Source organism: Penicillium mononematosum (genome assembly GCF_028829835.1).
Source record: "Penicillium mononematosum strain IBT 11891 chromosome Unknown utg000005l:1.0-9366267.0:1.0-9372171.0, whole genome shotgun sequence".
In the NCBI taxonomy this organism is placed as follows: Eukaryota; Fungi; Ascomycota; class Eurotiomycetes; order Eurotiales; family Aspergillaceae; genus Penicillium; species Penicillium mononematosum.
The window spans coordinates 62,943-75,606 of record NW_026643275.1 but is presented as its reverse complement, the minus strand read 5'-3'; the positions used below and the strand labels follow the sequence as shown (position 1 = coordinate 75,606).

Below are 12,664 nucleotides of genomic sequence, written 5' to 3'. Positions count from 1 at the left end.
CCCGAGGGACATTTTGTTGGACGTCGATAAAGCCTCGGTTTGACATTGTTCCGCGTTGGGCTGTTCGCGCTGGGCTGTTCGCGCTGGGCTGTTCGCATTGGACTGTTCGCATTGGACTGTTCGCATTGGACTGTTCGCATTGGACTGTTCGCGTTGGGCTGTTCAAGGACGAGGTTGAGATCAGAAACCGATGTCGGAGTTGCAATCATTCGACTCGGCTCCGAATTAAGGAGAACCAGGCCGTTGTTGGATTCAATTTTCTTTGTCCAGAAGATCCCAGATCAACCGAGAGTGCTCATCGGCCTTTTCTTTCAGCGCCTTGGCCTGGTCGGTGTCGTCGTCTGACCCAGTGGCACCCACGCAGCTGCCCTCCGCTTGCAACTGCTCTAGTACAGCCTCAACCTCCGCCTTGACTTTGTCCATTTGATTCATTTCCTCTCGGCTGTGATTGAGCTGCTCTTCCATCATCATGATGAGTGATTCGCGGGCTTGGTGCGGACGGTAGAGGTTGAGAAGGTGGTGTGCATTGATAAATAAGTTGCGCAGGTCCTCGACCTTGGATTCGAATTGTTCCGGCGACACAGATAAGATGCCGGTAAACTCTAGGAAATTAAGGAGCAGGGACTTGCTGATCTTGAGAAGATAGTATGCATGATTGAGAGGGGGGCGAGGGCTGTGAGTCCTGTTCGGTACCGGCTGCGGGGGGTTCTGGGTAGAGCTGTTCGATTCCTTGCTCTTGTAATGACGGCAATGTTGTAGATAACTATTCCAAAGTCAGTATTGTCAGGTGGGTTCAGATCTAGGTGAACGAACGGTTTGCAATTCGCCAAAGACGCTGTACGGCCCTTTAGGGATGTCGGGAGGCACCAGGTACCGGAGCTCTGAGGGAAGCTCCAGAGCGCGTAATTCAGCTGCTGACCATTGCTTGTTCTTGTGCAACCGTCCATCTTCGCTTTTGGAAGCTTCGGTTTTGATCTCCTCCAGCTTGTCGACATTCTCGCGCGTAAAGTGTTTCCATAAGGGCGGTGGGGGCGCAAATGCCGTGGCCACGGCTCGTTGTTGGCTCTCGTCGGCCATATCAACACGAAAGAGGGGATGTGGGAAAAGAGAGAGAAGAGAGTCAAGTGAGCAGTGAGCAGAGTGGAAGTTCGGGTTAAAGACAGAGCGGAGAGAGTGACGTGGTCTGTGCTTCCGCAATGTGTACGAATGTCAACTTGACCTGTTTCAATCTCGATCTGCTTTCAGTGAAGATCTGAAGATCTCTCTGCAGGCCACAATTGTGTAGGATGCCTCACAATGGTTCGGGGAACGGGTCGACCCCGATTCTACAACGCGTTGGACTCGCTGGTGCTGCAGCTCGCTTTGCGCAACGCACCTATGCCGCCGATTATATCGCATTAGGATTCCTAGTGGCAGGATGGGTACTAGTAAGTCACAAATGATCTAACTCATGGATACAGTTATTTTTAACACATGGATAGATTCAATTATTTGTGAGCCCGTTCCATCGCATGTTTTCGCTGGATAACAGGGCCATTCAGTACCCGTTCGCCGTCCACGAACGGGTTCCTGTTTGTAAGTCGACCGTCAATGATACCGTCTGCTTCTCTTGATTCTAATGAAGAGTAACAGTATGGTCGGTCGTCTTCGCTGGTCTGATTCCTTTCCTGATTATTCTCGCCTGGTCCGCAATGTTTCGCGCCGGTGTGCAAAAGACGCAAGTGACAGTACTTGGGTTATTCGTGGCTTTGATGTTGACCTCATTCCTGACCGATATAATCAAGAATGCGGCGGGAAGACCGCGTCCGGACTTGTTGTCGCGCTGCAAACCCTCCCGGGGTACGTCGAACAATGCGCTGGTCGCATGGACTGTCTGCACAGAATCCAACCAGCATATTCTACAAGAGGGATGGAGGAGCTTCCCTAGCGGGCACAGCAGCTTCTCTTTTGGTGGCCTGGGATATCTATATCTGTAAGTGATTCTCCAAACGCACCGCGCTAGGACGCTCAAGCTAATAATGACCGTGTAGCTTCTTGTGTGGTCAAATGCATGTCTTCCGTCCTCGAACGGACCTTGGACGCTGTTTACTTGCGTTTTTCCCATTACTGTGTGCTTTGATGGTGGCGCTCTCTCGTCTGGCCGATTATCGACATGATGTATATGATGTGACCTGTGGGGGACTCTTAGGCATGCTGATAGCCTGGTTCTCGTACCGACGCTACTATCCACCACTGCGGTCGGTCATGTGCGACGTCCCCTATGACAAAGCTGACATTGCTGGACCCGATGGCTTTGCTAAATTAGGTGATGAGGAGGCTCTTGCACAGCCCTTCATTTCACGGCCTGATCCCTCGGAAAACTATCAGCTCCAGGACACGGAACCATCTCGATAGACCTTGCGCTTATTTTCAGGCATTATAATCATGTCATCTTTCTACCGCGAAGTTCCACTCGCACTATTAGAGGGCCTTTTGCTGCTCGACCCTTGTCTTAAAGTCACCTGAAAGTGAACAGCATCGATTGCTCGCACACGTATTCTAGAATTTTTCTGTATCACATTGCCGAAACGAAAAGCAACTCGACATGAGATCTTGTCAAAATATCGCATTATTCTGGTCTATTGGACTTCTATCATACTCTGCTCACACCCTGTCTATACGGTGTTCTAAAAACCTGGACATGGACCAAGTGAATCAACATCATTGAACCCCATAGCTGACTCGCGAGTTTCCTTGTTTTCTCGAGATCTTCTTGACGGTCACAGGACCACACAGATCTGTCGAATCGACATGTGTACCTCCACAGGGGTACACTTCAGCGCCGACGATGTTGACCACACGAGACTTTTCACCTGCGGGCACCAAACTGCGATCGGGAATCAATCGCTCCAATCCACGCGAGCGGAAATCCTCTTCGTCCCACCATTCGATTTGAACGGGCATCTTCGCGGCGATATATCCATCCAACTTGCTCTGGATTGGGTCCTTCCATTTTCCTTCAATTGAGCCTTGAAACTCGCATGCTGCCGAGTCGGGAAAGTGCGAGGCTTTCAGTTCATCGAAGTTCTCAATCTCTTTTGCCAAAAGATATCGGACTGATGCGCCTAGTACGTGGCCTGCGGTATGCAAACGGGAATATAGTAGACGCTTTTCCACATCAATTGCTTGCTGGACGGTATCACCTTCTTTGAAGGCGGATGGTGAGCCCTCGAAAAGACCGAGGTGAAGCACCTGTCCATTGGCATCTGTGCGAACAGCAGTGACCGTGAAAGCGCTAGACGGGCCTTTTAACACCCCTGTGTCAGAGGGTTGGCCGCCACCTTGGGGATGGAAAATAGTGTGCTCGGTGATAATGACATGGTGTTCCTCGCTGGCGTCTTTGAAGAGTAGACGATTGGATTCTTCGAGATCATTGAAAGGGAAAATGGCCGTCACGGTAGTTTCAAAAGTATGGAGACTGGCATCATGCTGGAAGACCAGAATGGTGCGAGTTGAGGCCATATTGTTGAATATCCGAGCGGAGTTGATGCGGGGAAAAGAGATAAGCCAGATTTTGTTCAATCTAGAATGTCTAGTACTTGGAACTTGACATGATTCTATGTATTAACTGCAAATATTACAAAAATATTACCCAGATGTTCTAGTATACACGCGCAGGATACTTCGGCTTTTAGACCACTTGGATGTGTTGCTACATAGCGAGTAGAAGCAACTCAGTGCTATAGCTATTCCTTACCTTGGCGATCGAACTGCCAATCTTTTCGGTTATTCTTATATCTTAGCGAATGTGCATTTACCTGTTATCTTGTCTATGACTTTATATATCTTTCCTAGGTGGTCGACTTATAAAAGCCCACATTTATCATCCATCTTCATTTATCCCGACTTCTATGGCGGGGTGGATTCCAGTCGGGTCATCCTTCCCGGTTGAACTCGAATAGCTTGACCTTGACCTTGACCTTTTCACTATTTACATCAATCTTATATCAGAATATCATACTCAAATTCACTTCAAATGTCTTTCCGGAAACCTAAAGTCCAAATTCTACTCTCCGTGGACTTCGATGCCGTCTCGGGCTTCCTAGGGACTGGGGCTTCGGCTACAACCAATCTGGCCGATTACAGCAGTGGCTTTTTTGCAGCTCAGGTCGGGGTGCCACGTTTATTGCGCCTCTTTAAGAAACATGGAATTAGTTCCTCGGTGACTTGGTTTGTGCCCGGTCATTCAATGGAATCATTCCCGGAAGAGACCAAAGCAATTGTTCAGTCGGGCGCCGAAATCGGTTGTCATGGATATGCGCACGAGGGCTCGAGCCAAATGACTGAAGCACAGGAGAGAGAGGTCATTGCCAAATGTGTGCAGCTGGCGACCGACTTGACTGGGAAGAAACCTCGAGGATGGAGGGCGCCATTATATCAGTTGCGAACTCACACCATTCGAGTTCTGGAAGAGTTTGGATTTTTATACGGTATACTTTGCTCGCTACCTTAAATATACCAGGAATACTAAATTCAAACCAGATTCGTCTCTGACACATCATGATTCGTCGTTGTACTTTGTCCCTCGAATGTCGGAGCCCAAGGCCATTGACTTTTCGCCTTCCAAGTCTGCGTCTACTTGGATGAAGCCCCTTCCTGTCCCTGCAGCTAGGACTCCCCAAACTCTGGTTGAGATTCCATGCAATTGGTATATGGAGGACATGACTCCCATGCAGTACCTCCCAGGTCTAGAAAATTCACACGGGTTTGTCAGTCCGATCACTATTGAGCAGAATTGGAAATCGCGATTTGAGTTTCTCTACAGCGAGGCCCTGGAAAAATCGATCGAGGAAGATTCTGAGCAAGGCTTTGTTTTTCCTTTGGTGTTGCACCCCGATACCAGTGGAATGGCTCATGTGATTGGGATGATCGACCGAATGATTTCGTGGCTCAAACAGCAAGAGGTTGAATTTGTGACATTTGGCGAGTGTGCTGCAGAATGGAAAAGGAATCAAGCTTAAGCATAGTATACCTTCTGTTGAGCTATATAGTATACCTCCAGGGCTACATAGCAGTTGGAGATTTGGTGGGGCGCTTATCCGCCACTCGCGACCTCCAATTTTCTTTACCAACTTCATCCCATTTGGCCCAGCCTGTTTCATACCATGTGAAGTCTATATATCCCAAAATATCCAAGTTTGGAACTCGTATGCCACGAAGAAAAGCTGCAGACCGCACAGGTCCGGTGAAGACCCGATCTCGCGATGGCTGCAAAGAATGCCGGACGAGTCGTGTCCGATGTGACACCGCAAAGCCTCTTTGCACGCGTTGCCGGGAGAAAGGATTGCCATGCACGAAGAATCTGGTTTTAAAATGGGAATCCGAATTCATCAGTCGTGGAGTGGCCTTTGGACGTGCGGGAGTTTGGAATAAAACTGGCTCAAGTCAACCTACACACGGCTCGCTTTCTTCAGAAATGCATGTGTGGTGCCCAGTGCCAACTATCAGTTCCTGGGGTTTCATAAACAGCGGTGTATCGACATTTGCACACCCAGATGAAGTGAACGTTGACTTCGATGAGCTGAATGCATTGATTTCAGTTGCCGAAGGCTCAAACTCACAAATATGGTCCTGGTTACAACATTTCCCACATCTCAGCGAGCTTACCACCAATCTCAACCCCAGTCTCCCGCCATCTCTTGCGCTATTTCCTGAGCTATCCAAATCTGGGCACGGGGAGCTATTTGATTATTATCTTCAACAAGTGTGCCCTCGCACAACCGCCAGCTCCACATTTTCTTCGCCGTTTGCCTCTGTCATTCTGCCATTCTGTTTATCGGCTTCTCCTACGCTTTTCAAGGCCATTCAAGCATTGGGGGCATGTCACTGGTCAAGGCTCAATCCAAGCTACGGTGCAATCGGCCTGCGTTATAAATCAGAGGCTTTGAGGGACCTTCGTCAACGTCTTTCGTCCGAGGGAAGCTTGACATGCTCCATGGATCCTGAAGTACTGGTTATCATGATTATGCTATGTCTATACGAGATAGTGGACAAGTGTGATCAACAATGGACCATCCATCTCAAAGGCGCCAATGATTTAATCCGACTGCGAGGGAAACAGCAAATGACATTATCGCAGTCAACGGCCCCATCGGATCCAGTGACGAGTTTTGCAGAGCAATTCTTTGCCTTCCAGGATGTCATGGGTCGAACTGCTTGTGCCAAAGAGGTCTTGTTTGGTACCGACTACTGGAAACCAGACGAACGCAACATCGATCTTTGGATGGGATGCAGTCCTGAATTGGTCTCGATCCTGGCCAAGATCACAGATATGAGTCGAACAAGGAGACAACACACGTCTGACGCGGACAAAGCATCGTTCTCACTACGCGCGGCTTCTCTTGAACGCCAACTAGAGAACTTAGTCCAAGAGGTGGGAGAGGGTGACGATGAAATTCTCGCACTGGTTGCAGATGCTAAGCGGTTGGCTGCAATGCTTTACTTACATTGTGCTCTATATGGGGCTGGTCCCACCACACCTTTAGTGAAGAGTTATGTGCGCCAGATTCTGCGACTCATATCGGACCTGCTTGACCGTAAATCGCTGGTCAATGTGACATGGCCAGTCTTTGTGGCAGCTGTTGAGCTTGACCCATCTGATGATGAGCTCTTCCCGGACTCTGCAACGGAAGCAGGGTCGGGACGAGCGATTGTGCTACGTTCCCTGGCAACAATGGCTGATTCAACCATCTCGAACATTGCTCGAACACGGGCAGTGATCACCAAATTATGGCAAACACGCGACTCGGATTTGATCAAGGGAACTGCTCTGCAGAATCATTGCAATGATTGGGAATGGCATGTGGTGCCAATCAGCAATGCCATGAGTCTGGCGTGAGGGCACGGAGAATGAGCATGTGGAATCTCTGTACACTAGTAAGCATTGACTGACCGATAAATTGTAATTTCTTCAATTCAATTGTACATTCATATACACAGAGAAAGTACATCCCGAGGTCCAATATGTATAAGATCACTCACTATGACAGAGGGGCTTGTCCGGATCAGGTTAGCGTAATGTCATCTGATCTCGTTAACCGCTCTGAGCCAGCGACCTGCGATGCAATGTAGACCTGACATGGATGTGAAGACTGTATATCCTGTTATAAACTACAGTGCACGTGCTCCTCGGGCATTACTTGTGGTGTTGACCCCAGTTCTCTACCTCGGTGCCGACGAATGATGCCCTTGGTTGTGCGCCCTTGCTCTGTACCGCTAAATCAGATCAAAAGTGACCTGAATAATGGCGCAGGTGCGACCTCCAGCGCCGGGGCGCAGTACATCGGCCACGGGTTTGAAAGCAAGCTCAGTCAACAATTAGCTCAACCTCATCAGACCGACCTAGAACACCAACTTGAACCGTCGCGCTCTCCCAAGTCGCGCTCCTTATCTGATGCGTCCAGACCTACATCTTCCACCCAACCATCCACTGGTGATCTCAGTCGAGCACCAAGCAAAGACGATAATGCAATACCCGCTCTTCCTGCAACACCTCGAAGATCAAGTGCATCTCATTCGAACCTCTCAATAAACTTGCCTTCCAAACCCGCCGGGTCGCCATCACTTACGAACTGCGCCCCTCTCTCCCCTAAACTTGACCCATCACATATCTACGGATCTCCGGGATCTGTTCTCCCTCGACGATCTCGGGGCCTCGACTTCTCACGCGCATGTACGAACCTACACCATTCCACCCTAGCCGAGTCGTCCCCGGATTCATCGCCCACCGTTGGAGGGCGGGGCATGGCAATACCCCAGCGACGCGGATCCCTTGGAGCGACGTCCGTTCCACCTTTTTCAACGTCGGGTCCAGCGGACCGTACAACAATCTCAAGCTCCATGTCGAGTGTGAATATGATGGAGTCGGACACAAGTAGCAGCGAGGAGGAAGATGAATCTATGGCTGATCGCGACGATGTTATGATCAATACGCCGCAGGCGACCCGCATCAGTGCGCCGAGTCCGTTTGCTAGCAATATGCAAAGCCCGGGTAACGAGTGGATGGGAGGATATTCACAAGCTGCCGCCAGCTTGATGAGTTTCCAACGCGCGCGCTTTCGCAAAGGCCGCAGTCGCCACAGCTCCAGCAGTGCAAGTGGAAACAGCACAAAGCCTAGTCCTACTCCTCACTCTCCGCCCATCATGAAGAGTGTCGAGCACTCCGGTGGTTATTTTGCCCCGCGACAGACTGCGCATTCACGCAGAGAGAGCCTCAGCTTTGGCACACGCGACCTTCGTTTGTCCGATATGAGCGACGATAGTGAGAGTCGCGCGACGCGAAGTGGAAGCCCAATTCCCACTCCACATCCCGAAGGTGGCGGTCCACTGGGAGTAATCCGTCGCGCGGTGACCCGACGTGGGAGCTTACTTGTAAGTTGGTGCATTTCTACTTTCAGTGGCGTAGAAGCTAACTTGCGTGACAGCCTAAGACTAAGACATTTGCGCGCATTCGCGCTGCTCTGATGGAGGAGGGTGCTCCAGTTGATAGCGATATGAAACGAGAAGCAGAAGTGGTCCGGCAGGTCCGCGACACCGAACCTGAATCAACACCTGCACTCGGCGAGTTCCCGTCATTGCAGCCCTCGACCTCGTTGGATTCGACAGTGACAGAAGATCCCGCGGCCAAAGCGGGAATGGATACAGCATCTTCGGATACCTTTGGCAAGCAAGCCAGTCGCAACTCGGGCGGCGCCGAGTTTTGGAACTCGTTTGATGGACGATACAGAACCCCGCCCCGGCTCGCCAGGAGGTCCCTCTATAGCAGATGAGGATATGTTTATGGATATGACTCCGTCCACGACCATGGGCTCTGTTACTGCGGAATCCTTCAAGCAGCGTTCCCGCTCTTCCACCCCCCCATGCCCCGGGTATGCCAAATATTGGAGAGATCTGTCGCAAGCGGCGTCGTGACGATGACTTCGATCCTAATCTTTTCAAGCGCCGGGCTGTCTCGCCCAGTGTGAGTGTCCAGAGCAGTCCAGTCATGACTCACTCCAACAATGTCAGTGATATGGGCCCCAACATCTGGGGCCCGCCGCCAAAGCCGGGCCTCGGTGCACCGTTCTCCGAACGACTCAGTTCCGAATCAGGCAATCGAACGACCTCTCATGCTGGAGGTGTGAAACGCGTCGGCCTGCAAGGGATGACCGAAGCCAGCGATGGCTTTATGAATATGAGCATTGATTGAAAGGAGCTTTTTGAATCTGTGATGCGGAATTTGATATTCTTGTTATGCGCTCTCGGGGTTACGGGCATTGTGTTTTCTCTGTGAGGGTTTTCAAGAGCATGGTGTTATTTGGGTATGGATGTTTTCAAGCAAGATACACATTTGTAATTCCAGCGAGTTTTCAGATACCTCATGGCATATTATTTTCAATGTTTTTGAACCATTCCACTTTACAGAATGTTGATGTCTACATGTCTATTCGTACATAGTTCTGGTATAGTCGGCCACGTGCTTATCGCTCTCCGCCTCCGACAGCTCTTCTCTCCGCAGAGACTCCAGACCCTCACCACTTCCAAGCTCCAGTATTACCCAAGGATTTCAATTGCGCTTGAACCTCTTGTTCAATATCTAATACCTTGATCATATTTTCGCCATGGCTTCCACTGTTGAACTGGCATCCTCCTTCATTGAGGGTGCCCCGCCCGGAGAGGTATGCACGTCAACAATGAGCCAGGAACCCCCATTCCCTTGGTCATCGTCCGTTATGAGCTTAGGGATGATTACTGACATGTTTTTCTTCAGCTCGCAGATGTCGTCGCCGGTAAATCGCCCTCTTAGCGCTACGCTGCCTGTCCCGATCCCCGCAACTCCAACACTTGCACGAACGGTGATACTGATCCCCACTACTTGATTAGATGTGCAAGCCTTGACTGAAGGCGAGGATATTATTCCTTCCCTTCTGCCTGCATTCAAGCGATACAACGAGGCGCAGCTCGCAACGGTGAAATTGCCGGGATCAAGTCAGGAGGTGGGTTCCGCTCGAGAGCGGTCTATGTCTGCAGTGAAGCTGACAACATTTGTTGGGAAGGTCATTGTTAGTGGGTTTAACGAGCTCGAAGACAACCGCTACTTCGACCCGGAGAGCCAAACCTCGTTCGAGGTCGACCACACCACACAGGTAGGTTTCAGCTGACCAACTGGGGTGGTGCATTGAAGGCTTACGGGATCTGAACGATGGTAACAGACTGCCTCTGCGGCACAATCATACGCATTGGAGTCAGAGCACGCGGACTTGATGTAAGGAATGATGTTGAAGTCTTGGTGGTATTCCGCTTACCGTGTTTAGCAAATCGCTGCTCAAATCGTTCGGTGTTCATGCCCGTGAACACTACCCCAACTGCTCATATGGTGTCTACCCTATTGAGAATGACACTGTCATTGCCATCGTCTTGGTTGCCAACCGATACTCCCCAACAACTTCTGGTGAGTGATTACACTCTCTACAATCAACACTTTGGGTGGAAACTAATCGTCATGGACGCTTCCCTGCCTGGGGAGGATTGTCTGTATATCACAATAGGAACGGTCGTTTCCGCGCGATTTACCAACTTCCCGTCTCCTCCTCGTCCTCTACCCTGACTGGCAACATCCACGTCGACGTGCACTACTACGAAGATGGCAATGTGGCCCTCAACACTACTAAGCCTGTCAACATTTCCATCCCCTCCGTATCCGCCGAGTCGATTGTCTCGCGTATTGCTGCGGCGGAGCGCGATTACCAGGAAGCGCTGAACCGGGCTTTCGTTCAGACATCCGAGGGCGTGTTCAAGGGTCTCCGGAGGCAGCTTCCCATTACACGACAGAAAGTGGAGTGGGAGAAGGTCGGCGGATATCGTCTGGGCCAGGATATCTCGGGCGGCAAAGGACGGTAGAGCAGACTTGGAAATATTGTCGAGTGGGTGGTTTGATGAACCTGCTCGCGGTCAATAGCTGATGGACTGATATATCCCTACTATTTTTCAAGCATTGTCTCATTTTGCGTGTCAGTTGATTTATTCTCATGGTTTGCGAAGATAATCTGTAATTTGTTTTTGTAGTGCTGGACCTGTCATATACCCCAACACACAACTACCAGCCAACCTCTTGTCACACTCAGAGTTACCCCGGATAAACGACTACGAACGATAATTAATACCTGACTATATGCAAAGTAATTCATATGCATACAGATCTTCGAATATGCGAAGGCTGAATAAGCAAAATTACTAGTGCAGGTGAGATTAGCCCGCCTCCAAGCCTTTGACACACAATCCCCCACCCCCATCCCTGAAGAGTATATTGTCCCCAGAGCTCGTAGCAGTGCTGTGACGATGATCCAACAATTTTCTCGCTTTGTGAAGTCGGGCGCTGGTCTCGAAAAGACCCTTCGTCTGATCCAATGCGTGTCGCAGGTCGTCGCTGCGCTCACCGTGAGCAGTGCCCTGGCCGTGCAATTGACCACGGTCAAGTTGCAATTGGCATCGGGTAAGTTGATTTCCACATCTGATGGATAGCCATATCGCCCGGTTGATCGTTGTATATGCTGATTTTGGATTTATTGTGTAGCGCGGAGATATTTCCGCTTCTTTGGGTTTATTGACTCCTTCCAGCGGATGTCCCAATTGCTGGGCAAGGATGGCTTCGGTTCTGTGGCTGGGATGCTTGAACTAGCTAAATGCACTTGTTTTGGCCTCTACTTTGTCCTGGAAGACCTGACCACGGTATGTTATCTATCGCCTTTTCCCTTCGGTGAATAGGACTGACGAAGGGATAGCTTCATGCAATGGGTGTTTACGCAGTGCCCTGGAATGACCGTGTTATGGACCAAGCAAATACTTTCTGGTTCTATGCGCTCTGTTTCTCTGTTGTCGGAGCTATGTGGGCGCTGCTTGTCGGTCCCGCGGAGCAGCCTTCGAAGAAGAATGGCAAGAAAAAGAACCAGAAGACCGCCTCGGAGAAGGCTACTCCTGTCGAACCGACTGCTGCCTCTGCCTGGGTCAGGCAGATCGTTGTGGATGGCTGTGATCTGCTCATCCCGCTGGAGCTTCTGGGCTGGATGCCCACTGGGGACGTGGTGGTTGGATCGACCATGGTGTTGAGTACACTGCTGACTGCTCAAGAGATCTGGGCCCGAGTGTGATTGGGATGTAGATATAGTCGTATTGGTGTCAGCTGATAGACATAGACCTTAATAGATCATGCCAACATAAGAGAGACGGCCATGAGCTGGATAAAAAGAAAGCCCACACCAACCACAGATACAATGCAATTGAGGATGGACATGGCAAAAGCAAAAAGAATGGACTCGCGGGGAATCGAACCCCGGACCACTCCCATGCTAAGGGAGTATTATACCACTAAACCACAAGCCCAGTTCGATGGAAGAGACTGCCCATTAGTGACTGAAGAGTGGAAACCAATAATGGAGGGGTATGTGCGGACCTTAGCCAAAAGGGTGTGTGACTCCACCAATAAAGCGCCAGTAATGTTGGGAGTGGATCCTGCTCGTCCCGGGATACCCCATTAGGAATGGAGTCGGCATCAACAGATCGGAGATTGGAGATCGAAGCCACTGTAGTTTTCTGCATTCGTGGTGCGAGGTGCTTCTTTCTTTTTGCACATTGAAAGTGTACGGCATCA

At 50.3% G+C, this 12,664-nt stretch overlaps 8 protein-coding genes across 8 annotated transcripts; 6 read left to right on the top strand and 2 right to left on the bottom strand.

Moving 5' to 3' along the window:
- Window positions 1–252: 252 nt before the first annotated feature.
- On the bottom strand, window positions 253–1,077 carry med7 (mediator complex subunit MED7; the record flags this gene model as incomplete). The annotated part of the gene is made up of 2 exons (XM_057294920.1): window positions 253–735; window positions 814–1,077. 2 exons carry the CDS (start codon window positions 1,075–1,077, stop codon window positions 253–255), a joined length of 747 nt encoding a protein of 248 aa, XP_057142802.1.
- A 209-nt stretch (window positions 1,078–1,286) lies between these two features.
- Window positions 1,287–2,394, top strand: N7519_008143 (phosphatase PAP2 family protein; the record flags this gene model as incomplete). Its single annotated transcript, XM_057294919.1, has 4 exons — window positions 1,287–1,427; window positions 1,482–1,575; window positions 1,633–1,972; window positions 2,031–2,394. 4 exons carry the CDS (start codon window positions 1,287–1,289, stop codon window positions 2,392–2,394), a joined length of 939 nt encoding a protein of 312 aa, XP_057142801.1.
- A 306-nt stretch (window positions 2,395–2,700) lies between these two features.
- N7519_008142 (putative alanine--tRNA ligase) lies at window positions 2,701–3,501 on the bottom strand (the record flags this gene model as incomplete). The annotated part of the gene is made up of 1 exon (XM_057294918.1): window positions 2,701–3,501. One exon carries the CDS (start codon window positions 3,499–3,501, stop codon window positions 2,701–2,703), a length of 801 nt encoding a protein of 266 aa, XP_057142800.1.
- Window positions 3,502–4,015: 514 nt separating this feature from the next.
- Window positions 4,016–5,000, top strand: N7519_008141 (polysaccharide deacetylase family protein; the record flags this gene model as incomplete). The annotated part of the gene is made up of 2 exons (XM_057294917.1): window positions 4,016–4,469; window positions 4,522–5,000. The coding sequence occupies 2 exons, from the start codon at window positions 4,016–4,018 to the stop codon at window positions 4,998–5,000; spliced, it is 933 nt and encodes a 310-aa protein (XP_057142799.1).
- A 455-nt stretch (window positions 5,001–5,455) lies between these two features.
- On the top strand, window positions 5,456–6,877 carry N7519_008140 (fungal specific transcription factor domain-containing protein; the record flags this gene model as incomplete). Its single annotated transcript, XM_057294916.1, has 1 exon — window positions 5,456–6,877. One exon carries the CDS (start codon window positions 5,456–5,458, stop codon window positions 6,875–6,877), a length of 1,422 nt encoding a protein of 473 aa, XP_057142798.1.
- A 341-nt stretch (window positions 6,878–7,218) lies between these two features.
- N7519_008139 (uncharacterized protein) lies at window positions 7,219–9,226 on the top strand (the record flags this gene model as incomplete). The annotated part of the gene is made up of 3 exons (XM_057294915.1): window positions 7,219–8,409; window positions 8,463–8,788; window positions 8,872–9,226. The coding sequence occupies 3 exons, from the start codon at window positions 7,219–7,221 to the stop codon at window positions 9,224–9,226; spliced, it is 1,872 nt and encodes a 623-aa protein (XP_057142797.1).
- A 412-nt stretch (window positions 9,227–9,638) lies between these two features.
- Window positions 9,639–10,917, top strand: N7519_008138 (F-actin-capping protein subunit alpha; the record flags this gene model as incomplete). Its single annotated transcript, XM_057294914.1, has 7 exons — window positions 9,639–9,695; window positions 9,788–9,806; window positions 9,901–10,013; window positions 10,074–10,163; window positions 10,230–10,282; window positions 10,332–10,472; window positions 10,566–10,917. 7 exons carry the CDS (start codon window positions 9,639–9,641, stop codon window positions 10,915–10,917), a joined length of 825 nt encoding a protein of 274 aa, XP_057142796.1.
- Window positions 10,918–11,355: 438 nt separating this feature from the next.
- On the top strand, window positions 11,356–12,164 carry N7519_008137 (PEX11 domain protein; the record flags this gene model as incomplete). The annotated part of the gene is made up of 3 exons (XM_057294913.1): window positions 11,356–11,509; window positions 11,591–11,745; window positions 11,799–12,164. 3 exons carry the CDS (start codon window positions 11,356–11,358, stop codon window positions 12,162–12,164), a joined length of 675 nt encoding a protein of 224 aa, XP_057142795.1.
- Window positions 12,165–12,664: the final 500 nt, after the last annotated feature.